Source organism: Microplitis demolitor, chromosome 9, assembly GCF_026212275.2.
Source record: "Microplitis demolitor isolate Queensland-Clemson2020A chromosome 9, iyMicDemo2.1a, whole genome shotgun sequence".
Taxonomy (NCBI): domain Eukaryota; kingdom Metazoa; phylum Arthropoda; class Insecta; order Hymenoptera; family Braconidae; genus Microplitis; species Microplitis demolitor.
The window spans coordinates 1,011,284-1,035,537 of NC_068553.1; the positions used below are offsets into that span (position 1 = coordinate 1,011,284).

General features: G+C 34.0%; 4 protein-coding genes and 1 pseudogene across 4 annotated transcripts; 4 read left to right on the forward strand and 1 right to left on the reverse strand.

The window, feature by feature from the left end:
* Positions 1-1,715: 1,715 nt before the first annotated feature.
* LOC103574736 (chymotrypsin-like protease CTRL-1) lies at positions 1,716-6,887 on the reverse strand. The gene is made up of 5 exons (XM_008554242.3): positions 6,745-6,887; positions 6,452-6,649; positions 4,302-4,528; positions 3,922-4,205; positions 1,716-2,154 (listed from the first exon to the last, which is right to left on the reverse strand). The coding sequence occupies exons 1-5, from the start codon at positions 6,815-6,817 to the stop codon at positions 1,833-1,835; spliced, it is 1,104 nt and encodes a 367-aa protein (XP_008552464.2). The 5' UTR covers positions 6,818-6,887; the 3' UTR covers positions 1,716-1,832.
* Positions 6,888-10,202: 3,315 nt separating this feature from the next.
* On the forward strand, positions 10,203-12,621 carry LOC103574750 (esterase E4). The gene is made up of 6 exons (XM_053742069.1): positions 10,203-10,560; positions 10,646-10,771; positions 10,826-11,531; positions 11,591-11,784; positions 11,874-12,018; positions 12,260-12,621. Exons 1-6 carry the CDS (start codon positions 10,330-10,332, stop codon positions 12,553-12,555), a joined length of 1,698 nt encoding a protein of 565 aa, XP_053598044.1. The 5' UTR covers positions 10,203-10,329; the 3' UTR covers positions 12,556-12,621.
* A 2,541-nt stretch (positions 12,622-15,162) lies between these two features.
* On the forward strand, positions 15,163-17,591 carry LOC103574735 (esterase E4). Its single transcript, XM_008554241.3, has 6 exons — positions 15,163-15,535; positions 15,620-15,745; positions 15,802-16,507; positions 16,571-16,764; positions 16,939-17,083; positions 17,156-17,591. The coding sequence occupies exons 1-6, from the start codon at positions 15,287-15,289 to the stop codon at positions 17,449-17,451; spliced, it is 1,716 nt and encodes a 571-aa protein (XP_008552463.1). The 5' UTR covers positions 15,163-15,286; the 3' UTR covers positions 17,452-17,591.
* A 1,010-nt stretch (positions 17,592-18,601) lies between these two features.
* On the forward strand, positions 18,602-21,436 carry LOC103574732 (esterase FE4-like; annotated as a pseudogene).
* A 14-nt stretch (positions 21,437-21,450) lies between these two features.
* On the forward strand, positions 21,451-24,249 carry LOC103574733 (esterase E4). Its single transcript, XM_008554238.3, has 6 exons — positions 21,451-21,630; positions 21,687-21,812; positions 21,947-22,658; positions 22,711-22,904; positions 23,253-23,400; positions 23,505-24,249. The coding sequence occupies exons 1-6, from the start codon at positions 21,451-21,453 to the stop codon at positions 23,813-23,815; spliced, it is 1,671 nt and encodes a 556-aa protein (XP_008552460.1). The 3' UTR covers positions 23,816-24,249.
* Positions 24,250-24,254: the final 5 nt, after the last annotated feature.

The following is a 24,254-nucleotide window of genomic DNA, read 5'->3' on the forward strand; positions in this document are numbered from 1 at the left end:
TCGAAAGCGAGTCATTTATTTATTTGATGTATCTAAGGTCATTTAAGATCGAAATTCAACAGATTTTCTTTAATTTAATAAATAAATTTTTATGTCAACAAATTGATAGTTGGTTCGGGTATAGATACATGGTCAAAATTCTCGCGCTCTCACATTGTTAGATGCATGCTTGGCGCATGACTCGAACGCGTCTCTTGATATACAATTTCCGGCAAAGTTAAAAAAATTTTAAAAAATGAAATTCCTACTGAAATATGGATTATATTCGAAGTTGATGCAATATCTCGGTCACGCACACACGCAAAAATACAAAGCAACTCATCAAACTGAAAGTATTACCATGTACTTCCATTGATTGTACTTCTATCGATTCTTGTATCCAATTAATTATTTATTGACATGAAAAAAATTACTAAAACAAAACTACAAAACAAGTTAGATGACATTATATCGCGTGCCAAAAGGTAAAAGGGCGTATTGCTACAGATTAGTAGGGAATTATGCTGAAAGGACGTATAAAAAAATTTTATTTTGCCATTAGCTTTGAAATTTTTCGAAACGCAAAGATCTGCAAAAAAAAAATTTGGGCATCCTTGAATTGAAAGGGCGTATCTCAAGACATACGCCCTTTTACCTTTTGAAAAGTAGTGCCTAAAGGTAAAAGGGCGCATAAAAAAAAATTCTAGTTTTAATACAAAATACTGACAAATAATTTCACAAGACAAATTAGATGAAAAAACACTCCTCCTACACTTTTTTTTTAATTTATTAAAAATAAAATAACTGAAAAAAAAAATAAAATGAAAATATCAAATTTTCAATTGAATTAAAAATTTTTATAACGACTATAAAAAATAAAAATTTATTGACTTTTTCTTTAATCAGTGTTTTGGATTATGGATCCGTCATGAATCAGAATATATAAAAAAAAAAAAAATCCAAAGTACGTGCGACAGACACGGAGGAAGAGGGTATAGGAATCGTACCTAAATGAACCGGTTATTTCTGCTTTTTTTTTTTTTTTTAAATTTAGTATAAGAATTTTAAAATACTATTATAAACTCTAATAATTAACTGTGAAATAAAATAACATTCATACAATTTGCAGCATTTTTTTTTTTTTTTTTTTTTGAGACTTCGGCTAAGCTTTTTAATAAATTTTTTAGAAAAAAAATTTATACGCCCTTTTACCTTTTGGTCACAAAATTTTCAAATTCCTAAAGCTAAAAGGGCGCATAATTAAAGACATACGCCCTTTTACCTTTGGAAAAACAATATGTGATTTTCAAGCGTAGAAAATGTTTACTAATCAGTTGGCGATGAAAAAAAAATTTATGCGCCCTTTTACCTTTGCAAAGGTAAAAGGGCGCATACATTGGTATACGCCCTTTTACTTTTTGGCACGCGATATGTTGATCGAAAAAGACTATGAAGAGGAAGCGTTGGTATAATTTCCGACACATTTTAGTACATGAATTTTGTTCCTTATCCTATTTATTCCACAGGAAAAATCTTGTTGCTGAAACAGGATTTTGTCCTATTGCTCCCACAGGATTTATCCTGTTGCAGCAACAGGATTTTGTGTTATTGCTCCTACAGGATGTCCTTTTTACACCAAAATTTTTTCCATTTTACAATAGCCCAATTTTAGCCCGATTTTTGACTCCAACTGTGACGAGTAGTAACGTGTAAGGCGCAATAATAAAAGTACAAAATTTCAATTCTTCAAAAATAATTTAATTTATCATCATTTTTTTCAAATTTTAACACAGAGGAAAATCAAGTTTGATTTCGTTATTAAACTTTTCTCTATATCTCCATCATTATTTCAGCTAAAAGTGCCTACTTTGAGCCCCTTGCAACACGGAAAACAATTCTGGCCAAACGTTGCTCTCAATCCAATCGATATACTTATCGATCTTAATGTAAGCAACTGGACGGTCACAAAAATCAACAGAAAAAATATTGATTCCCACCAAATAAACTTCGTTGTTCTGCGACCGTAGAATAAAATGTCCTCGGATATTCGAGCAATTATTTATCAATTCTTGTCGACTAGCCTTTTTTAAAGGTTCAACACAAACCACTGTATTGTTATTTATACTCAAGTAGTTGACCAGGGAATTATCGAAACATTTTTCTTTTGGAACCAACCTGGGAACAGAACAAAAATAGTATCATTTTATTTTCAAGAAATTTTAGATCAGTTTCTCTTGCGGATTTGGTGGCATTATATGGATTCCTAGGAGATATCACATAGGAATCTATATAGTAGTGTATTAAGACTACTCGCAGAAATTAAGGGATGTAGAGAAAATTGTAAATTTTTAAGCGATTTTCGACATGATGTACTCGGAGGAAAATGGTCGTTCAGTAAAAATAAAACAAGCAAATTGTAGCTTCAAGTATCTTATTTTCAAAACTGGAATTCTAAATTTTTTATCATCCATGGATCTGAGGTAATTTAGTGCCCTTCAATTTTCCATGCTAAAAAAGTCTCTACGATGATTTAACGCAGAGTTATCATTGCCCGAGTCAAAATTAAAAAGGTAATTTGAGCCTCCAAATGCTACATGAGGGTAAGAAGGTTCAAATCATGTTTTTAGAATATGAAGATCCATGCATTAAAAAGGTGATTTGAACCTAAACGTGATAACTTTGTCCACTTTTACCAAGTTTAGGTTCAAATAATCTTTTTAAAAAGGTAAAACAAGCCTCCAGAGCCTAAATTTATAGATCGAGAGACTCTCATCGGATCGCGTACAATTGGTAAAGAAACAGAAGGGAAAAGGGGGCCACTAATTAGAAATGGCCTCCATGATCGAAAAAAATTTGAAATTTAAAAATTCAAAAAATAATTTCTTAGTAATAAATGTTTTGTTGTGAGTTGAAAAATAATAAAATTTAAAATATTAATAATAATAGCTAAAGTTATACAAGTAGGCGTTCGAATAGAATAGTACTGTCATTCGAAATTCGAATTGAATAATTAGAGCCTTTGACTTATTGGTATATGATTAATTAATTATTTTATGTGAACAATAAATGCGAATGATGTATTGGATAACGGAAACTGCCAAAGAAATTTAAAACAACGGCTGAAAGATAATCTGCTGCTGCCGGGATTCGAAACCGAGACCTAACGAATATGAAGCACAACCACTGCCGCACTGCTACTCGGACGCTCACGATCAGTTGGAAATATCTTTATGTATTTAAAACGCAGATATTATTATAACAATTATATCATGCTGAAGAATTGAGCTCATTCGAAGTTACAGATTAAAAGTATGTAGAGCTTGGAGGGTTAAAACATCTTTTTAAAAAGGTGATCAAGTCCTCCATGCGCTTCGTTTAGGGTATTGAGGACTTGAGTTGCATTTTAAAATATATAGTAGGCCTTAGAGGGTTAAAATACCATTTTAAAAAGGTGATTTACTCCTCCATAGGCTACTTTTAGGACATCAAGGACTTTAATAACACATTACATTCAGCGGCAAGTCCAACATCAAAAGAACTGAGGCTTTGGAGGCTCAAACTACTGTTTTAATTCTGACTCGTGTGATCGTAGCACAAAAATTTATTGTGATTTTGACAGTCAATAACTCAGGACATATTGGTCGTACAGGGAATGGAAGTAGGGTTTTAAAAACTGCAAGACTTCCTCTATCTTTCCAGAAGAGTTCCTATGCCTCGATAGTAATAGTTACTATGCCAACATAGGAAAAATTTTATCTAGGAATCCATAAATGAATGAATACGTTTTCTTTTAACTCAGGCTTTTTTTCATACGCCTTGGCGGTTCCAAACTCCAACTTCAAGCGTCATAAAGGCTATTGATCAGAAACGTTCTATTCGTAAGGCTGTCAGGAAAACTGATCGATATTTTTGGGAACCTTAATACAGAAAATAATTTCATACTTTAATTGTAACTTAGTTGCTCCTTGATGAGATTTCCAACCAACAGCAGTGATATTTACGCCATCAACAGCCCAATGGATATCAACCAACGGTTTTGTTTGCAAGCAAATAGGTTTCACTTTATCGGACCAAGTGACGGGATTTTTCAATTTCAAAAGCGCGATGTTGTTGTTCTTATTCTGACTACTATACTCTGGATGCATTATTATCTCTTCTATTTGTATTTTCTGGGCTCCTTCTTCATTATTGTTATTAAAGTCAACACTAGATGACCCAACTTTCACCTGTTTTGAATAAACCAGTTTTGATGATTAAACCAATTTTATAAATTTATTTTTCCAGTAATAAAAGTTTAAAAAATATATAAATTAATTTATTACCGTCAAATTTTTGTTTGTCGACCAATAACAGTCAGCAGTAGACAGAACAAACTTATCTGAGATTAGCAAGCCGCCGCAAAAATAATTAATGATGTTTGAAAGGGGAGATGTTTGACCGACAGCAACCAAGAATGGGAATCCTAAAGACTCCTCTTGTATTTTATGCCAAATTTTGATTGGTGAAGTACGATTTGGAAGTGTACCATTCCATTCATGAGCAATACAAGCTTTCGAATTTAAAAAAAAAAATTATCAAGCATTTTAATACGAATATTTTCATGTTACAAAGTGTTATGTGTTCGAAAATATATGCAAGGACAAAGTGTGGCGACAGCAAAAATATTCTTCAAAGGAAAAAATTCTTCTACACGGAAAAAATATTATAGGCATGGTTTCCATAATTTTGTGAAAATTTTTCCTATATCAGTATAGGCATTACGACCATAAATTATAGGAGCGGTTCCTATGATTATGGGAATGCTACGCGTATTAAAATAACATATATGGTCAAAATATATGTAAAAATATATGATAAATATCAGAAAATATATGTGGCGAATTTAACTATATTTTCTGATATATTTTTTTTATATTAAAAAATATAGTATTCATCATATACGAGCCCGTATATGTTTAGTATATATAAAATATATATATCAATCATATACAGAAAATATAGTTTCATCATATATGAAAATATATATTCTTGTCATATACAAAAACTATATTTTTATCATACATAAAAATATATATTTCTATCATATACGAAAAATATATTCTGATCATATATAAAATCATATATTTATACTGCGTATGGAAAAAAAAAGTTTCTTATTCGTATGACCCACTCCAATTAAATTATATCTAAATTTTAATATACTCTTTAAATTGCAGATAAAATTTTCAAAATTAGTTAATTTGAAGCGAATATATAATATACCCATATATATATACGTACACTGAATATAATATATGCTTAAATATAACAAAGAAAATATATGCTGGCATATATAATTTGAATTGTATGCTACCATATATTTCATTTCATATAAAAATTTTATATTTTTTGAATATAAAAGGAAATAAATCAATACAATATATTATAAGGTAAATGTAAATGTATATATGGCTTAATATAAAAAACATATAAGTTACATATATGGAATACATATAGAAAAAAATATTATTATAATTTCTAAATATTATGGTAACTATTCCCATAATATTATGGTAACCATTACCATAATATTATAGTAACCATTCTCATAATATTATGGTAACCATTACCATAATATTATGGTAACCATTCCCATAATATTATAGAAACCATTCCCATAATATTATGGTAACCATTCCCATAATATTATAGTAACCATTATCATAATATTATGGTAACCATAACCATAATATTATGGTAACCATTCCCATAATATTATGGTAACCATTCCCATAATATTATGGTAACCATTCCCATAATATAATGGTAACCATTCCCATGATATTATGGTAACCATTCCCATGATATTATGGTAACCATTACCATAATATTATAGTAACCATTCTCATAATATTATGGTAACCATTACCATAATATTATGGTAACAATTCCCATAATATTATAGTAACCATTCCCATAATATTATGGTAACCATTCCCATAATATTATGGTAACCATTCCCATAATATTATGGTAACCATTCCCAAGATATTATGGTAACCATTCCCATAATATTATGGTAATAATTCCCATACATTATGGGAATGATTACCATAATATTATGGTAACCATTACCATATACGCTTAGGAACCGTTACAATGTGGTTATAGGATTGGTTCCTATTTGCTTATGTGAACTATTCCTATGAGTATGGTAATTATTACTATGATTCTTTCACATGCGATATGGGAACTGCTACCATAATGATAGGAATTGTTACCATATTTATGGAAACCTTTCCAGAAAGTATGGGTCTATATCCCATAATCCCAAGTAATCATTACCATAACGGTATGGGATGATATTTCATAAACGTACTAGGAACAGTTCCTTTAATTTTTTCTCCGTGTACTATTTACACTGTGTTTCTTTTTCTTACAAGTTATCTTCCGTAACAAAAAAAATATTCAATTAGTTCCATTACTAAATTACCTATAGCAGCAGGTCCAAAACCATCTGGATGAGGTATTGTAGGACAGCATACAATTGTAATTGAGTCATTTGAGCCACAATCTAACGATTGAGTAACCATGTCACTGGTATTTGATCTTGATAATTCATACGGACAATCAATTATATTTTTACAAATTCCCATACCATTACTTTCGGGTAGTCGACAATATTTGCCATCTAAAATCAACCGACAAAATAAGTTGTTTAGAAAAACACTGCGAGAAAATTTATTTTTAAAATTATAAATAATAAATAATTAATGGAATACTGACTGTGCAATTGAACTGAAACCAAACATAGTTTTGAAAACAAAACTATTAAGTACTTGAAGTATTCGGATTCCATTGATTTTTTAACTGTGTTGTTTTCGAAGCCAACGCGATAAAGTATGTGACAAATACATTTGATGACCACGACTAGTAATATAATGAACATCAACAATAAAAGACGTGATAAACATTTTTAATTGATTTTTGACGGAAAGTTTTCAATATCGTCACGTAATGAGCGCGTGATCGTTGAGAATATTATTTTTTAAATTAATAATTGGATTTTTATGTGATTTTTATTCTTTGTGTAATAAATTTTTTTACTACTTTAGAAATAAAGTTATTAAAAATAAGTCACTTTATATTATGCTACAAATCTTAATATTTATAAAACATAATAATAAATTGTTTTAAAGTAGATCAGCAAAAAAATTGCGTCATCAGTGAATATTCACTTTAAAAAAGACCCCATGTTGGCAGGATCGGTGACACAACCGTTGGACCAAAGACAATTGATTTCGAGAATTAATCCGGGATAATTGTTCCTATACGGAGAAAACAAAAGAGATAATTTTCCTATGTTACATAGTAATATTTCCTATGTTCGCATAGGAATTTTTACTATGCGAACATAGGGAAATTTACTATGTTAACATAGGAATAATTCCTATGTTGTATAGGAATTATTCCTATGTTAACATAGTGAATTTCCCTATGTGAACATAGGAAAATATACCATGCAGCATAGGGAAATTTACTATGCGAACATAGGGAAATTTACTATGCAACATAGGAATAATTCCTATACAACATAGGAATTATTCCTATGTTAACATAGTAAATTTTCCTATGTTAACATAGTAAATTTTCCTATGTTACATAGGAATTATTCCTATGTTAACATAGTAAATTTTCCTATGTTACATAGGAATTATTCCCATGTTAGCATAGTAAATTTTCCTATGCTACATAGTAAATTTCCCTATGTGCATATAGAAAATTCTACTATGTTAACATAGGAACAATTCCTATGTCTAGAAAAATAAAAAAATATATAATTTACTTATTTCCTTACATGTAGGGGAAGTGGGGCAGAATAGGCCCCCTAAAATTTTAGATTCCTCGAAATATTTGGGGGCAAAATGGGCCCCCCAAACTTTTTAACATGAAAAGTGTTTGGGGCGGGGGAGGGGCAAAATGGATCACTGAGGCAAAATAGGCCACTGAGGTCAAATGGACCACTGGGGCAAAATGGCCACCCAAAATTTTTTTACATATAAGAAAAACAAATCTCATCCTTTTATGATTTTTGTAACACAAGAATTTTTCCTATGTTAACATAGGAATAATTCCTATGGTACATAGTATTTTTTCCTATGGTAACATAGTAAAATTTCCTATGTTCGCATAGGAATTTTTCTAATGTGACACACAGGAATAATTTCTATGTTAACATAGGAATAAGTGCTATGTTTCACATAGGAAAAATTCCTTTGCTACAAAGGGAAAATTACTGTGGTAACATAGGAAATTTTACTATGTTACCATAGGAATTATTCCCATGTTAGCATAGTAAATTTTCCTATGCTACATAGTAAATTTCCCTATGTGCATATAGGAAATTCTACTATGTTAACATAGGAACAATTCCTATGTCTAGAAAAATTAAAAAAACATATAATTTACTCATTTCCTTACATGTAGGGGAAGTGGGGGCAGAATGGGCCCCCTAAAATTTTAGATTCCTCGAAATATTTGGGGGCAAAATGGGCCTCCCAAACTTTTAAACATGAAAAGTGTTTGGGGCGGAGGAGGGGCAAAATGGGTCACTAAGGCAAAATAGGCCACTGAGGCCAAATGGACCACTGGGGCAAAATGGCCACCCAAAATTTTTTTACATATAAGAAAAACAAATCTCATCCTTTTATGATTTTTGTAACACAAGAATTTTACCTATGTTAACATAGGAATAATTTCTATGGTAGATAGTATTTTTTCCTATGGTAACATAGTAAAATTTTCTATGTTCGCATAGGAATTTTTCTAATGTGACACATAGGAATAATTTCTATGTTAACATAGGAATAAGTGCTATGTTTCACATAGGAAAAATTCCTTTGCTACAAAGGAAAAATTACTGTGGTACTATAGGAAATTTTACTATGTTACCATAGGAATTATTCCTATGTTAGCATAGTAAATTTTCCTATGCTACATAGGAAATTTTACTATGTTACCATAGGAATTATTCACATGTCAGCATAGTAAATTTCCCTATGCTACATAGTAAATTTTCCTATGTGCATGTAGGAAATTCTACTATGTTAACATAGGAACAATTCCTATGTCTAGAAAAATAATAAAAAATATAATTTACTTATTTCCTTACATGTAGGGGAAGTGGGGGCAGAATGGGCCTCCTAAAATAAGAGACTTGGGCCAAGACTGGGTCACCTAGCCTTGGACGTTTAACAAGGAGATCATATAAATGTATCAGTTCAACATCAGTAAGAATGTCCTGTAGCTACCGATTGGACCCAGCAATCAGAAGGACGGCAGTTTGCCCCCAGAGCCCAGCAGAATTTTTACCGAGTTTTTTGCAAATCATTTACCTCCCTTAGATAGTTTAAACGTTCATGATCATGAACTTTACGAGGTCAATAATAATACATTTTTTTAAATTAAATTTACTCGTTTCCTTGATGTATGGGCCAAGTCTGGTAACCAAGCATGAGCCAGGTTTGGTAACCAGACTTGGCCCGAGATTATCATTCCAGACTTTTACCAGAACTGAGCCAATACTGGCTTACAAGCCTGGCCCAAGGTTCTACAAAGTTGGGCCAAGTCTGGGCCCGTGGTACTTTCCTCTCTGGGACGTTGTAATGACGATTACTATTTAAAATTTGTTTTAAATAATCTTGAAATATTAATCCTCCATACAGTAAAACACTGTCATTCAGGATGTTCAATGCATATTTTTGCTCTTGTCTGTGTTGGATCCTACCTTTTTTACTTGTACATGCAGCTTCTTCGTCCGCTCTGGTTATTCGTACTTTGTCAGATGCACATGTTGTACATTGAGAAAAAAAAGTTCTTAAATATGGAAAAAAAAAAATTTGAAGAGACTTACCCCCTCCCCCCCTCCTAAGTTCACCCTAACCCCCTCTCTTTTTCTTCCCTATGTACGTATAAAAATGATAATTTTTTCGGGAATAAGACCCTATATCTCATTAGTGTTCATCTTACCCCTTGTTAATGGTTATTATCTCATAGAATTAATTTAACTCTATTACTCTCAGAACTCTACTCGGTAAATCTAAATTTGGTTGTGACTATTATAGCATATGTATAACTCCGTTGAACTGCATGATGTCATATATGCTTCTCTCTTTACTACGTAGATATTCCTATCCTTGGCTTGTTTTGCTAATATTTGCTTACTCAAGTATAAACACATATTGTCGAGTATTTACCAGTCAGTTGTGGTCACGACACGGTCGTGACAACACGTGCTACACATCAAATCAAGTGAACGGTCAATAAATTTTATTTTTGTGCCCACGTAAAAGCAATAAATTGGGGGAAACAATGTTGGGCATAAACAATTTTGTTATTTTATTATTATTCGGCTTGATATTTTTTATTGTTGAGGCAAAAAAAGCGAGTGATATTATTGAGAATGATCCTGAAAATCCTGAAGTAACGAGTCCACTGGGAAAAATCAGAGGATCGCTTATGAAAACACGTTTGGGCAAGACCATTTATTCGTTTCGTGGTATCAGGTATGGTGAGCCACCAGTTGGTCCACTGCGATTTAAAGTAAGTGATTATTTATAATTTAGATTGTTGACACTCACTGAAGATATTGAAGGTAATGGTTGAGTAATATTGTTTTATTTGATAGCAAGCGAAGCCAGTGACACCTTGGAATGATACATTTGACGCCTCAGAAGAGGGACCGTCCTGTGGCTGGCCGAAGTCACAGTTTCAATCAGAAGACTGCCTTCGTGTCAATATTTATACTACGAAGGTACGCAGCTGGTATTCAAATATTAGAATATGCCCTGAGTGACCAGTTTTTTAGCTTCCAGAAGCAGATTCTGCACCTCGACCAGTGATAGTGTTCTTCCATCCCGGTGGATTTTACTCCGTGTCTGGCCAGAGTATTTTTTCTGGACCTCAGTACTACCTTGATCAAGACATCGTTCTAGTTACCTGTAACTACAGATTAGCATCATTGGGATTCATCAGCACTGGGGATAGTCTAGCTCCAGGAAATATTGGTCTCAAGGATCAGGTAGAGGTACTCCGGTTCGTACAGAAGAATATCCGTAGCTTCAACGGTGATCCAGACTGTGTTACCATCACAGGCTACAGTGCAGGTGGGTGGAGCGTCTCACTCCATCTAGTATCTCCAATGTCCAAAGGTCTCTTCCATCGAGCCATCTCCATGTCTGGATCAGCTACCTATCAGAATCCTCTTCCATTCCACCAAAAAGACCTCGCTGAGAAGCAAGCACGTTTGCTCAATTGCCCAACGGATACCACCAGCAATTTGTTGACATGTCTGAATACTAAGTCCTTTGAAGACATCGTTGGAACTCTACCTAAATTCTTTGAATGGCATGGAGATCCTATCTTAGTCTGGCTTCCAGTTATTGAACCAGATGTTCCAGGCATTGAACGCTTCCTTACTGAGCAACCAATCGAGTTGATCAAACAAGGAAAGTTTCATGACGTGCCTTACATTGCAGGAATCACCAAGGACGAGTTTGGTGGCGCTGTTGTCGGTAAACCATTCAAACTTACTCAGTTATCAGTTTTCTTTCTTAACTTTTCTGGACCCTAGCACCAATTGAAGAGGCCCGAAATGGCAGCACAGCAATCTTCGATGATTTGAACGCCAACTGGACTACAATCGCCCCCATCAGTTTCCTGTATGAACGAGACACATCCAGATCCTTAGAGATTAGTCAAGAGTTGAAACATTTCTATCTCCATGACCAACCTGCTGGTCCAGATAATTACAAAGGAGTTGCAGAGGTAAGTTTATGCTTATCACTACTAAAGTACACGAGTAATTGTACTTTACTTTTTTTTAAAAACAAGTTTAATGTTATTTTGATTATCAGCTTTACGCCGACGGTGTCATTGGCTTCAGCGTCCACCGGTTAGTTAACCTGTTGGCCAAGTATTCAACGAAACCTGTTTATTACTATCAATTCTCTTATCAAGGTCGTTATAGTCATGTTACATGGGCAGATAAGAAACCATATGGTTAGTAGTAAAATTTATATCAGGTTTAATTTATCAATCTCCATTAATCCAAGCATCAAAAAAGCTATTGAACTATTCGCCCGAAGGAAAAGTAATAGTCGTTATCAATCGAACCGTTTAAATCATGATGACCATGTACCAGGTTATTGTTGAAATAGAAAATAAAAAATTGCTTGGATTAATGCAGATCTTGAAGTGATGAATTTTAAATGGTACGATAAGTTGTGTCTTTCGATTGTAGGAGTGGTGCATCACGATGACTTACTCTACCTCTTCTATGTGAGTTTCTTTCCATATTTTGAAGCAGACGCACCTGAAATACCAACAGTAAGACGCATGACTTCAATGTGGGCCAATTTCGCCCGCACTGGAGAACCCATTCCCGTTGGCAACGATGACTTTTTGAATGTCACCTGGATGCCTTTTACGCGAGAAAATCAAGCATATCTTGAAATAAATGATAATCTTGTTATAAAACATAATTTAAATTCTGATAGAATGAATGAATGGGAAAAACTATTTTTTATTGATTATTAAATTTATTGTTTTACTGTATTTAAGGTGTTGTTAATAAAAGAAAATTTATTTTGCCCAAAAGGCCAAGTGTAGTAATTTACTTTTAAATAAGCTAATGTATGATTTCTAAAAGTATTATTGAGTATTAATTTTCTAGCCGAATTATAAAAAAGCCAAATAAATAAAAATAGTTTGACATTTGATCACTAGCTCTAGTGATTAAAAATAATCAATCGGTACACGGAGAAAACAAAACAGGTAATTTTCCTATGTTCGCATAGGAATTTTTGCTATGCGAACATTGGGAAATTTACTATGTTAACATAGGAATGATTCCCATATTATCATAGTAAATTTTCCTACGCTACATAGTAAATTTTCCTATGTGCATATAGGAAATTCTACTATGTTAACATAGGAACAATTCCTATGTCTAGAAAAATAAAAAAAAACATAATTTACTTATTTCCTTACATGTAGGGGAAGTGGGGCAGAATGGGCCCCCTAAAATTTTAGATTCCTCGAAATATTTGGGGGCGAAATGGGCCCCCCAAACTTTTTAACATGAAAAGTGTTTGGGGCGAGGGAGGGGCAGAATGGATCACTGAGGCAAAATAGGCCACTGAGGTCAAATGGACCACTGGGGCAAAATGGCCACCCAAAATTTTTTTCCATATAAGAAAAACAAATCTCATCCTTTTATGATTTTTGTAACACAAGAATTTTTCCTATGTTAACATAGGAATAATTCCTATGGTACATAGTATTTTTTCCTATGCTACAAAGGGAAAATTACTGTGGTAACATAGGAAATTTTACTATGTTACCATAGGAAAAAATGCTATGTAACATAGGAACTTTTCCTATGTATTATAGGAAAAGTTCTTATGTGACATAGTACTTTTTTCTATATTTTTATAGGGAATTTCCCTATGTTTACATAGGAAAAATTCCTGTGTGCACATAGGAATAGTTACTATGCCAACATAGGAAATATTACTGTTTTTTTTTCTCCGTGTAGATAAAAAAAATTGATTAAGCAGAAACGATAAGTAACAGTACGAAAAGATATGAATACTTTACTTTCGTTCTTTACTATTCGTTATCAAAGTAATTCATCCTATATGAAAACAAGTAGTATGAGAGGGGGAGTGGGTGAGGGTAAAACGGGGTACTTAAGGAAATAATAAACTAAGGGGACTCAAATACGTCTAATTTTTTTTTACTTAATAATATTCAAAGGAAATAAAAAAACTTTTCAGTTGACGTTGAAAAAAAAATTTTCATGTTTTGCGGGAGAAATGGGGTATCCCCTAAAAAAGATAAAAAGAATCAATAAAATTTCACAAAATTAAAATTTCTAACAAATATATATATATATATATATATATATATATATATATATATATATATATATATATATATAGTTCCTTATGAAAAGAAACCGTTTAAAACGTTAAAAAAAAAATTATTACAAATCGTTTCTCTTAACCCGGGAGGTGCTCCATAAAAAAGATTTAGGTTAGTTTTAATTTTGAAGAAGATACTTTTCAAAAAGGCATTATATATTGTTTAAAGCAATAGATTCAAAAATTTTGAAAAGTTAATTAAATTTAAAAATTACAAAAATTGTAACTATATCCAAGATTATTGAATCAACTCTGAAGTAATTTGACACCGGGAAGTTTTTTACGGTAAATAGATAAAAAAAAAATTATACGGTTATCACACTATTTTTATAAAAAAAAAAAAAAATTTTTTTGAAAACTGATAAAAATGTATTTAAAATAATCTTCAATTATAAAAGTGATTTTGGAATGTTTCCAAATCATTTTTCGAAAAAAAACTTTTTTATAAAATTTCTAAAGAGTACCCTATTTTCCCCTTGCTCCTATATTGTGAATAATATAAAAAAAAAATACCGCGAATATTTTAAATAATCATTTTGACATTAATTTTAATTCAGTTCATAGATAAAATTCCAATCGATAAAATAATAATTATAAAATTGCCCGCGATAAAATAGCCATTTAGGAAATTCCCGCAACGAAGTACTCGAATTTTAAAATTCCTACAAGACTTAAAAATATAATTATGATAAATAAATTATTTTCTAATGATAAACGTACTATTTATTGTTAAGTTGAGTCAGCAAATCCCAAGTATGGTCTAATATGTTCTCAGAACATGAGGAAAAACGTCGATACATAAATTGTCACTTTGACATCAAACATGGTCAGCAATAAGGAAAGTATTCTCATAAGGAAAGCATTTGAATTCAAAGAAAAAAAAATTAATTTTATAAACATTAAGAACTTTATTTATATACAATTGGATAAACAAATAAAATAACAAAGTCATAATCTTTTAATGGTCTATTCCAAATACGGGAATTAAGTTATAAAAGTCAAAAAAAAAATCACTCGAGGTTATCTAATAATAGAGGTTTACTGCTACATAGTTGAACGTTCTGATAAGTTCATATCAAGCATATGTGTGTATTTAAGTAAGTGCCAGTAGTTGTCTTTAATGCGTTCAATTTATATGAAATATTCATGATACGTCTTTAACAACGTCATTATTTTTTTTTTACTTGACACTCCCCCGGACTATAAAGACGGACTATTAGATGTTTACCAACCAGTTGTGGTTAGATCACAGAAGCCTCTACATACTCCGTATTTACGCAGTTTAATCATAATTGATTATTAGTATTAGCTGATAAACTATTTATCAAAGAAGCGACAATTGAATGAGGTCAATGATGGTGGACATTGATAAGGTGATTGTTTTATTATTATGGTGCTTGACTTTTTACGCCGCAGATGCTAAAAAGTGGAGTCATTATTATGTAACTGAAAGTGGTCCAGATAATCCGGAAGTGACGACTCCAATGGGAAAAATAAAAGGGTCGGTTATGACATCGCGATTAGGCAAAGATATTTACACGTTTCGCGGTATCAGATACGCAGAGCCACCAGTGGGACAGCAGCGATTTGAAGTAAGTAATTGTTTATTACTATGGTTGTTGCTGTTTGTTGAAGCTGCGGACAGACATGATAAGATGTTTTGATTTATTGAATAGCAAGCACAGCCGGTGAAGCCTTGGAACGGTACATTAGATGCGACAAAGGAAGGTCCATCGTGTGGCTGGCTACAATCTAAGTTTCAATCGGAAGACTGTCTCCGTCTTAATATTTATACTACGAAGGTACACTTCTAGGCTTCAAATATCGCAGCACGTCTTGAATGAATGGGTTTTTTTAGCTTCCAGAACCTGGTTCAGCACCTCGTCCCGTAATAGTCTTCTTCCATCCTGGTGGATTTTGGTCCCTGTCCGGCCAAAGTTATGTTTATGGACCTGAGTATTATTTAGACCAAGATATTGTCTTAGTTACCTGTAACTACAGACTAGGGGCTCTAGGATTCCTCAGCACTGGGGATAGTTTGGCTCCAGGGAACCTCGGTTTCAAGGATCAAGTAGAAGTACTTCGATTCGTACAGAAAAATATCCGTAGCTTCAACGGTGATCCAAACAGTGTTACTATAAGCGGCCAAAGCGCAGGTGGATGGAGTGCTTCACTTCATCTGGTGTCTCCAATGTCCAAAGGCCTATTTCATCGCGCGATTTCTCAGTCTGGAGGAGCAACCTATCAAAATCCCTTCCCACCTCATCAAAAAAATCTCGCTAAGAAGCTTGCTTCCCTACTAAATTGTCCAACAGATGCTACTGGCAGTATGTTAATTTGTTTGAGAACAAAATCCTTTGAAGACATCGTTGGAACTCTACCTAAATTCTTTGAATGGTATGGAGATCCTATCCTAGTCTGGACTCCAGTAATTGAACCAGAGGTTCCTGGTGTTGAGCGCTTCCTTACTGACCAACCAGTCGAGTTGATAAAACAAGGAAAGTTCCACCAAGTTCCCTACATCGCAGGAATCGTCAAGGACGAATTCTCCGGCGTTGTCATCGGTAAGTTACCATTATTTTTGTCTGACATTGTTGGCAGCAATTTTACAAGTTTTGTCATTCTAGGACCTGTCGAAGAAGCCAAAAAGAATAATACATCAGTATTTGACGATTATAACGCCAACTGGACTAGAATTGCTCCTATTAGCTTTCTCTATGAGCGAGGAACAGAAAGGTCTTTACAAATCAGCGAAGATTTGAGGCAATTCTATCTCAAGGGAAAACCCGTTGGTCTGGATAACTATAGAGGACTTGGTGAGGTAAATAAATAACAAAATACATTTTATAGTAAATAACAATTCAGAATCGTTGAAATAAAGCCAATAACAATGGAAAAACCCAAACATAATAACCGCAGGTCAATCAACGTTAATGCGTAATTTCTATTTTTATCATCATAACAAGTTCAATGTTCGAATTTTTATTGTTATTAGCTGTACGCAGACAGTGTGACTATCTACGGCGTACACCGATTAATAAACCTGCTTGGCAAACACTCGACTAAACCCGTTTATTATTACAATTTCGCTTATCAAGGTCGTTATAGCCTCGCCACGTGGCCTGACGGAAAACCATACGGTAAAAAAATATAATTACTCATCCTTTAGTTGAATAATACTTGAACATAATAAATTGTTTTTTTTTTTTTAGGAGTTGTTCATGAAGACGATTTACTTTACTTTTTCAAAAAAGACCGTTTTCCTTATTTCGAAACCACTGATCCTGAATTCCCTACCGTGAGACGAATGACTTCGATGTGGGCCAACTTTGCACGCACAGGAGAACCTATTCCTGCTGGCAATCCAGACTTTACTGGCGTTGTCTGGACTCCTTTCACAAGGGAAAATCAGGCGTATCTCGAAATTAGTAATGACCTCGTAATGAAAAAGAATTTGTATTCCGATAGAATGAATGAATGGGACAAACTATTCCCCATTGAATATTAAACCCATAAAAACAATCTGCAGTATTACATGAAATAAATATAAGTGAATGTCGATGCATCTTACATTCTTATTTATCAATGTTTCTTGTATTTTGATAACTTCTATAAAAATAAATATAGCTGTTGTTACAAACTGATAAATCTATTTTTTTACTTTATTTGTTAGTGTATTTAACCTTCACCCAACACCTGATACGAAAAAAAATAATCGGTAGCTGCCACTGATTAGCAATCGGTAGCTGCTCCCGGGTTTTTCCAGTAGCAGCTACACGATAATTTTTCGGTGTTTGTTACTAATTATTTTGGATCGGTGCTACTGAAATATAATCGGTAGCGATCACAAAAACAATAATCGGTAACTGCCACTGATTAGCTATCGGTAGCTGCACTTGGTTTTTTCCGGTAGCAGCTATAGATTATTTTTCGGTATTTCTTACCGATTATTTTTGTAACTGCTACTGAAAAACAATCGGTAGTAATGTAAACAAAATATTAGTAGCAACCGGCTAAGCATTCCGGTAGTTGCTCTCGATTTTATTTTTCATGTATTTTTATTATCTAAAAATATTTATCCTTCATTTTTGAACTACTTTAAATACACCTAAATTTCTCTAATAATCATATCTTCTATAATTTATCAAAATTTATTATAAAAAATATATTTTTTTCTGAGACACGATGATCTCCCTGCATAGAATTATACAATGGTAATTTTTAGTCCACAAAAATTAACATTATAAATATGTTAGGTGTCCCATTTTGCTGGGGATGGTCCGTTGTACCCCAAGCGGTCCAATTTGCCTCAATGTAATATTAGTGAGCCTCAATATCGTCGATCTCAATCATATTAAAAAGTAAAAGTTAAATTTGAATCCACATTTAAATTTATAGCTGTATTTATGATGATAAGAACAGTTTAGCTGATTAGTTTATACGATGACAGATGGCAGCGCACGTATGATTTTAAAATTGAATTTTTGACACTAAAGAAAGAGAATTTAAGACGCAAAACGACTAATGACGTCACATTATCATTGATGATTCCAAGTTTAAATATTATCTGGATTGTAGATGATTGAATTTATGTACTTCTCAGTATATGAGGATGCAATAAAAGTTATATATAAATATATAAATAAGGAAAACAAGCTATTTATTCTAAATTCTAATGTTTCGTACGGAGAATAGCAAACCTCAATTATATCGCACGATGAGTTATATATTTTTTTTTTTTCGTTTAGCAAATAACTACGAGTTAGTCATTTACAACAACTACGCATTGATTAGTCAGTTGTGATAAAAATACGGAAGCGTCTATATAAATTGATAAATAAATTAAACAATTAACAGTCAGTTGATACTTGTTGCTGGCTACGTATTCCGTTGAGAGAAAGTGATTGACTAATGTGCAAAATGGACATTAGTGAGAATTGTGATACTGAGGATAGTCCCCCAAATCCAGAAGTGACAACTCCATTGGGAAAAATCAGAGGGTCGGTTTTGAAAACGTGATTGGGTAAAAATATTTATTCGTTTCGAGGGATCAGGTATGGAGAGCCACCAATTGGACAGCTTCGTTTTAAAGTAATGGCCAAATATATGTTTAGATTATCGACGCTCGTCAAAACTACTGAATGTAGATATTAATATTTTCTTCCATTTGATAGCATACAGTGTCGGTAAAACCGTGGAACGATACATTCGATACAACTCAAGAGGGACCATCGTGCGGTTGGACGAAATTTGGGCTTCAATCAGAAGACTGCCTCTGTCTTAACATCTACACAACCAAGGTACGCAGCAAACCATCGAACATTCAGATTCATTTTTCTAGAACATGTGTCTTTAGCTTCCAGAAGCTGGTTCCGTACCCCGTCCAGTCATAGTCTTCTTCCATCCTGGTGGTTCTGGCCAGAGCACTTATTCTGGCCCTAAGTATTACCTTGACCAGAACATCGTTCTGGTTACCTGTACCTACAGATTAGCATCACTGGGATTCATCAGCACTGGGGATAGTCTAGCTCCAGGAAATATTGGTCTCAAGGATCAGGTAGAGGTACTCCGGTTCGTACAGAAGAATATCCGTAGCTTCAACGGTGATCCAGACTGTGTCACCATCACAGGCTACAGTTCAGGTGGGTGGAGCGTCTCACTCCATCTAGTATCTCCAACGTCCAAAGGTCTCTTCCATCGGGCCATCTCCATGTCTGGATCAGCTACCTATCAGAATCCTCTTCCATTCCACCAAAAAGACCTCGCTGAGAAGCAAGCACGTTTGCTCAATTGCCCAACGGATACCACCAGCAATTTGTTGACATGTCTGAATACTAAGTCCTTTGAAGACATCGTTGGAACTCTACCTAAATTCTTTGAATGGCATGGAGATCCTATCTTAGTCTGGCTTCCAGTTATTGAACCAGATGTTCCAGGCATTAAACGCTTCCTTACTGAGCATCCAATCGAGTTGATCAAACAAGGAAAGTTTCATGACGTGCCTTACATTGCAGGAATCACCAAGGACGAGTTTGGTGGCGCTGTTGTCGGTAAACCATTCAAACTTACTCAGTTATCAGTTTTCTTACTTAACGTTTTTGGACCCTAGCACCAATTGAAGAGGCCCGAAACGGCAGCACAGCAATCTTCGATGATTTGAACGCCAAGTGGACTACAATTGCCCCCGTCAGTTTCCTGTATGAACGAAACACATCCAGATCCTTAGAGATTAGTCAAGAGTTGAAACATTTCTATCTCCATGACCAACCTGCTGGTATCGATAATTACAAAGGACTGGGTGAGGTAAACAAACCGATCATTAATTTCAACGCAACATCCTGATATCATCATCAAAACAAGTCTGAGTATTGAATTTATGTTATTATCTGTATGCGGATGGCGTAACTATCTACGGCATGCACCGATTGATAAACCTGCTTAGCAAATATTCGACTAAACCTGTTTATTGCTACAAATTCTCTTATCAAGGTCGTTACAGTCACGCTACATAGTCCGATAAAAAACCTTACGGTAATAAAAAACAATCATATATCCTGTTGCTGTTTAATAGTCAAATAAAATATGTCTACTTTATCAGGAGTCGTTCATCATGTTGAATTACTTTACTTCTTCGATAATGGCTTCTTTCCGTACTTTGAAGACGACACTCCTGAAATTCCCACCATTCGACGCATGACCAATGTAGGCCAATTTCGCACACACAGGAGAACCCATCCCTGTTGGCAACTCTGACTTTACAAATGTCATCTGGACTCCGTTCACGCAGGAAAATCAAGCGTATCTTGAAATAAATGATGATTTGGTCATGAAATGAAATTTGTTTTCTGATAGGATGAACGAATGGGACAAGTTGTTTCCTATTGAATATTAACTCTACCAAAATGATCCTTATGGGAATTCAGTCTAGATTCCTATGTGGGTTCCCACGTGGATTTTCCGTATGGATTCCCATATGGTTTCTAACAGGAATCCAGAGTAGATTCTTCCACGGGTTCCTATGGGAATCTAGAAATCCATGGTTTCCTACATGGATTCTTATATAAATCCATACACCTCTATATTAATTGCTCTGATTCTTACATAAATCCATATTTTTCTACACGGATATCTATGGGTCCCCATGTAATCTCACATGGGCTTTTTTTTATCAAGCATACTCTTCTATATTAATTCCAATAAATACTTATATACATCAATTCTTTCGTACATTAATTCCTATAGGTTCCCATGTAATAACATTAAATTTAAATTGACGAAAATAGTCGTTGGTTTTTACCTCACAATAAAAATTTTTTTATCTCAACTGGTTTTTACCTCACAATACCACCAAGACTAACAAGAATGATATCATAATATACATGCATAAATTATAATTCTGCGTAAAATGTTATCGTTATTTATTTATTTTCCTCATAGCGTTCTCACTACATAAACCTTGCGGTTGATTAAATTTAATCAGTGTCAATTTAAACTTCTCGCTAAAGTAATGAGACTCTTTATCTTGATTGTCGCTTTGTGCGCTGCAGAAAATATGACTTATCCTGAACTGTCTATATCACTCGGGAAGATAAAGGGTTCGATGATGCGAACACGACTAAATAAAGATATATATGCATTTCGAGGACTGCGTTATGCGGAATCTCCTGTTGGAAAACGACGTTTCGAAGTAAGTTAATAATGTATTTTCCACTGAGTTATTTTTTATATAATCTTAATTATAAGGTTGCGGTACCTGCTAAAGCTTGGGAAGGAGTTTTCGATGCTTCTGAAGAAGGTCCATCATGTCCAAGAGTCGGTGGCCAATTGATTCAAGACGACTGTTTATGCCTCAATGTTTATACAAGAAAGGTATTTTTACTTGGTTATGAGAATTATTAAGGTTTTGCAATTCACGGGGTCAAATGTGACTTACTTTAAGTATCCCGAGAACTAATTAACATACGGAATCTGCTGATACTTAAAAGTCATCTATATTTGTGCAGATTCCAAAATCTGGGGAAAATTGTGCCAAGTATCCAGTAATAGTATACTTCCATCCTGGAGGATTCTATGGTTTTTCAGGTCAAAGTTATTTATTTGGACCTCAATATCTACTGGATGAAGATGTTGTTTTGGTAACAGTTAATTTTCGGTTGGGCGCCATAGGCTTTACTGCTACTGGAGACGCTGAATTTCCAGGAAATTTGGGACTGAAGGACCAGGTCCAAGCGTTGCGTTGGGTGCAACAAAATATAGCAGCGTTCAATGGTGATTCAAACTGCGTAACGATTGTTGGTTATAGTGCAGGATCTTGGAGTACTGCACTTCACATGCTGTCACCCATGTCACGTGGGCTCTTTCACCGCGTGGTTTCTATGAGTGGATCTCCGACCAAGGGTGAAAAACTTCAGTATCAGCAAGTTGACATCGCCAAAAAACAAGCTCGACTTGTCGGTTGTCCTTCTGAAAACTCTAAAGTCATGCGCGAGTGTTTTGAAACCGTTCCAAGTGATAAAATGGCAGCGACTGTGAACAATTTTACTGAGTGGCATGGCGATCCAATTCGATACTGGTCACCAGTAGTAGAACCTGACATCCCAGGACTCGAGAGGTTTATCGTCGATCAGCCAATTGATATTATTAGACGTGGCGATTTCCATAAAGTGCCCTTCATGGCTGGATCTACTCTTGATGAATTTGGTTCCCGAGTTAGAAGTAAGTCATGATTAGAATTATATTTTAAAGTCTAAAATTTTTTCAATTGTAGCTGCAGTAACGGAAGCCCGAAAAGGGAATAATTCAATTTTTGAAGACTTGAATAATAATTGGAATCACATCGCACCAATAGCCTTTCAATATGAACGAGATACTATAAGATCTAAGCAAATAAGTCAAGAGTTACGATCTTTTTACTTTAAAAATGAAACAATTGGTCTACAGAATTGGCCGGCACTTGCTCATGTAATTATTGCAAATTAAAATTAACCCTATTAGAAAAAATCATATGGGATTCCATGGGAACCTATAAGCTCATACTAGATTTTCACATGGATTTGGCAAGAAAACCCACATAGGAATCCATACTAGATTCCTTTATGAATTTGGCGTGATGTGGGTTCTCCTAAGAACCCATGTGAGAATCTGTATTGAGATCGATGCCCGATTCCTGTAGGAAACTATATGAGAATCCATCTGAAAACGCCACGTGGAAACCCACATATAAGTCGAGGATGGATTCCTATATGGATTTTTTTAATAGGGAGCATTTGAGTCATCTTTATGATTAATGATCTCATCTCTGTGTTACAGTTATATGGAGACGCTATAGTATCCTTTCCAATGCATCGCCTTGTTGATCTAGTCTCTAAACACTCGGACCAGCCGGTTTATTACTATCACTTTGTTTATCAAGGGCGTTTCAGCTGGAATACTTGGGAAGATACCAAAAAACCATTTGGTAAGTTAAAATTGATTGCTCATTTTGTAAACCTAAAATCACTTAATCGGGTATCAGATTCTCAAAACATTTTGTTTGATATTCCTATGACCAATTTATTTCAGGTGTTGTCCATCACGACGATTTGATGTATCTGTTTTACATGAAACGGTTCTTTCCATTTTTTGAGTCAAATGCGCCGGAAATACCAACCGTAGAACATATGACAGCTATGTGGGCAAGTTTTGCTAAAACTGGTAATCCCATTCCGAAAAACCATCCACTGTTTCAGGGTGTTACTTGGGAACCATTTCAACCCGAAATTAAACAATATCTTGAAATTAATAGTACATTGACCATGAAGTATAATCTTAATGCTGAAAGGATGGAAGCATTTGAACGAATTTTCCCATTGCCGACTCTAAAACCAAATTAAGCAGAGTTCTTCACGAACCAACTTGACCCCCCCCCCTCCCCCCAGTAATATGGGAATGTCGCACTCCTTGCAGCACCTTGAGCAACCATGCGAATTAGAAATTTTCACAACATCTGAAATGGAAACTTTGGATTTCTGTCATTAGTTTAGAAAAGTTTCGCGCATGCTAAGTTTAGTTTGTTTGATTTCCAATAAGATGAAAGCGCAACTTTCTTTTCGTTACAGAACAAAAATTGAAACTTTCCTCGCGAATGCAGCGAACAATAATTAACCCCTTCTATTTCAGAGATCATATTCAAGATACCTGCTTTAATAAAAAGAAATTTTTTAATCATCAAATATTTTTATTAAACTTTCTAAATAAATAAACAAGCCAGAGTATAAAACTTTCTAAATAAATAGACCATTATAAAATAATATAAATTTTAAATTAAAACAA

What these genes read in the sequence shown, in the direction of transcription:
- LOC103574736 (XM_008554242.3), bottom strand. Translation starts at nt 6,817, where the DNA reads ATGGAATCCGAATACTTCAAGTACTTAATAGTTTTGTTTTCAAAACTA. An exon ending in GGTTTCAGTTCAATTGCACA is followed by an intron (nt 6,650 to 6,744) that starts GTCAGTATTCCA and finishes GGTTGATTTTAG; the next exon opens with ATGGCAAATATTGTCGACTA. An exon ending in CGACAAACAAAAATTTGACG is followed by an intron (nt 4,206 to 4,301) that starts GTAATAAATTAA and finishes TATTCAAAACAG; the next exon opens with GTGAAAGTTGGGTCATCTAG.
- LOC103574750 (XM_053742069.1), top strand. Translation starts at nt 10,330, where the DNA reads ATGTTGGGCATAAACAATTTTGTTATTTTATTATTATTCGGCTTGATA. An exon ending in TCAATATTTATACTACGAAG is followed by an intron (nt 10,772 to 10,825) that starts GTACGCAGCTGG and finishes CCAGTTTTTTAG; the next exon opens with CTTCCAGAAGCAGATTCTGC. An exon ending in ATTACAAAGGAGTTGCAGAG is followed by an intron (nt 11,785 to 11,873) that starts GTAAGTTTATGC and finishes TTTGATTATCAG; the next exon opens with CTTTACGCCGACGGTGTCAT.
- LOC103574735 (XM_008554241.3), top strand. Translation starts at nt 15,287, where the DNA reads ATGAGGTCAATGATGGTGGACATTGATAAGGTGATTGTTTTATTATTA. An exon ending in TTAATATTTATACTACGAAG is followed by an intron (nt 15,746 to 15,801) that starts GTACACTTCTAG and finishes GGGTTTTTTTAG; the next exon opens with CTTCCAGAACCTGGTTCAGC. An exon ending in ATTCTCCGGCGTTGTCATCG is followed by an intron (nt 16,508 to 16,570) that starts GTAAGTTACCAT and finishes TTGTCATTCTAG; the next exon opens with GACCTGTCGAAGAAGCCAAA.
- LOC103574733 (XM_008554238.3), top strand. Translation starts at nt 21,451, where the DNA reads ATGAGACTCTTTATCTTGATTGTCGCTTTGTGCGCTGCAGAAAATATG. An exon ending in TCAATGTTTATACAAGAAAG is followed by an intron (nt 21,813 to 21,946) that starts GTATTTTTACTT and finishes ATATTTGTGCAG; the next exon opens with ATTCCAAAATCTGGGGAAAA. An exon ending in ATTTGGTTCCCGAGTTAGAA is followed by an intron (nt 22,659 to 22,710) that starts GTAAGTCATGAT and finishes TTTCAATTGTAG; the next exon opens with CTGCAGTAACGGAAGCCCGA.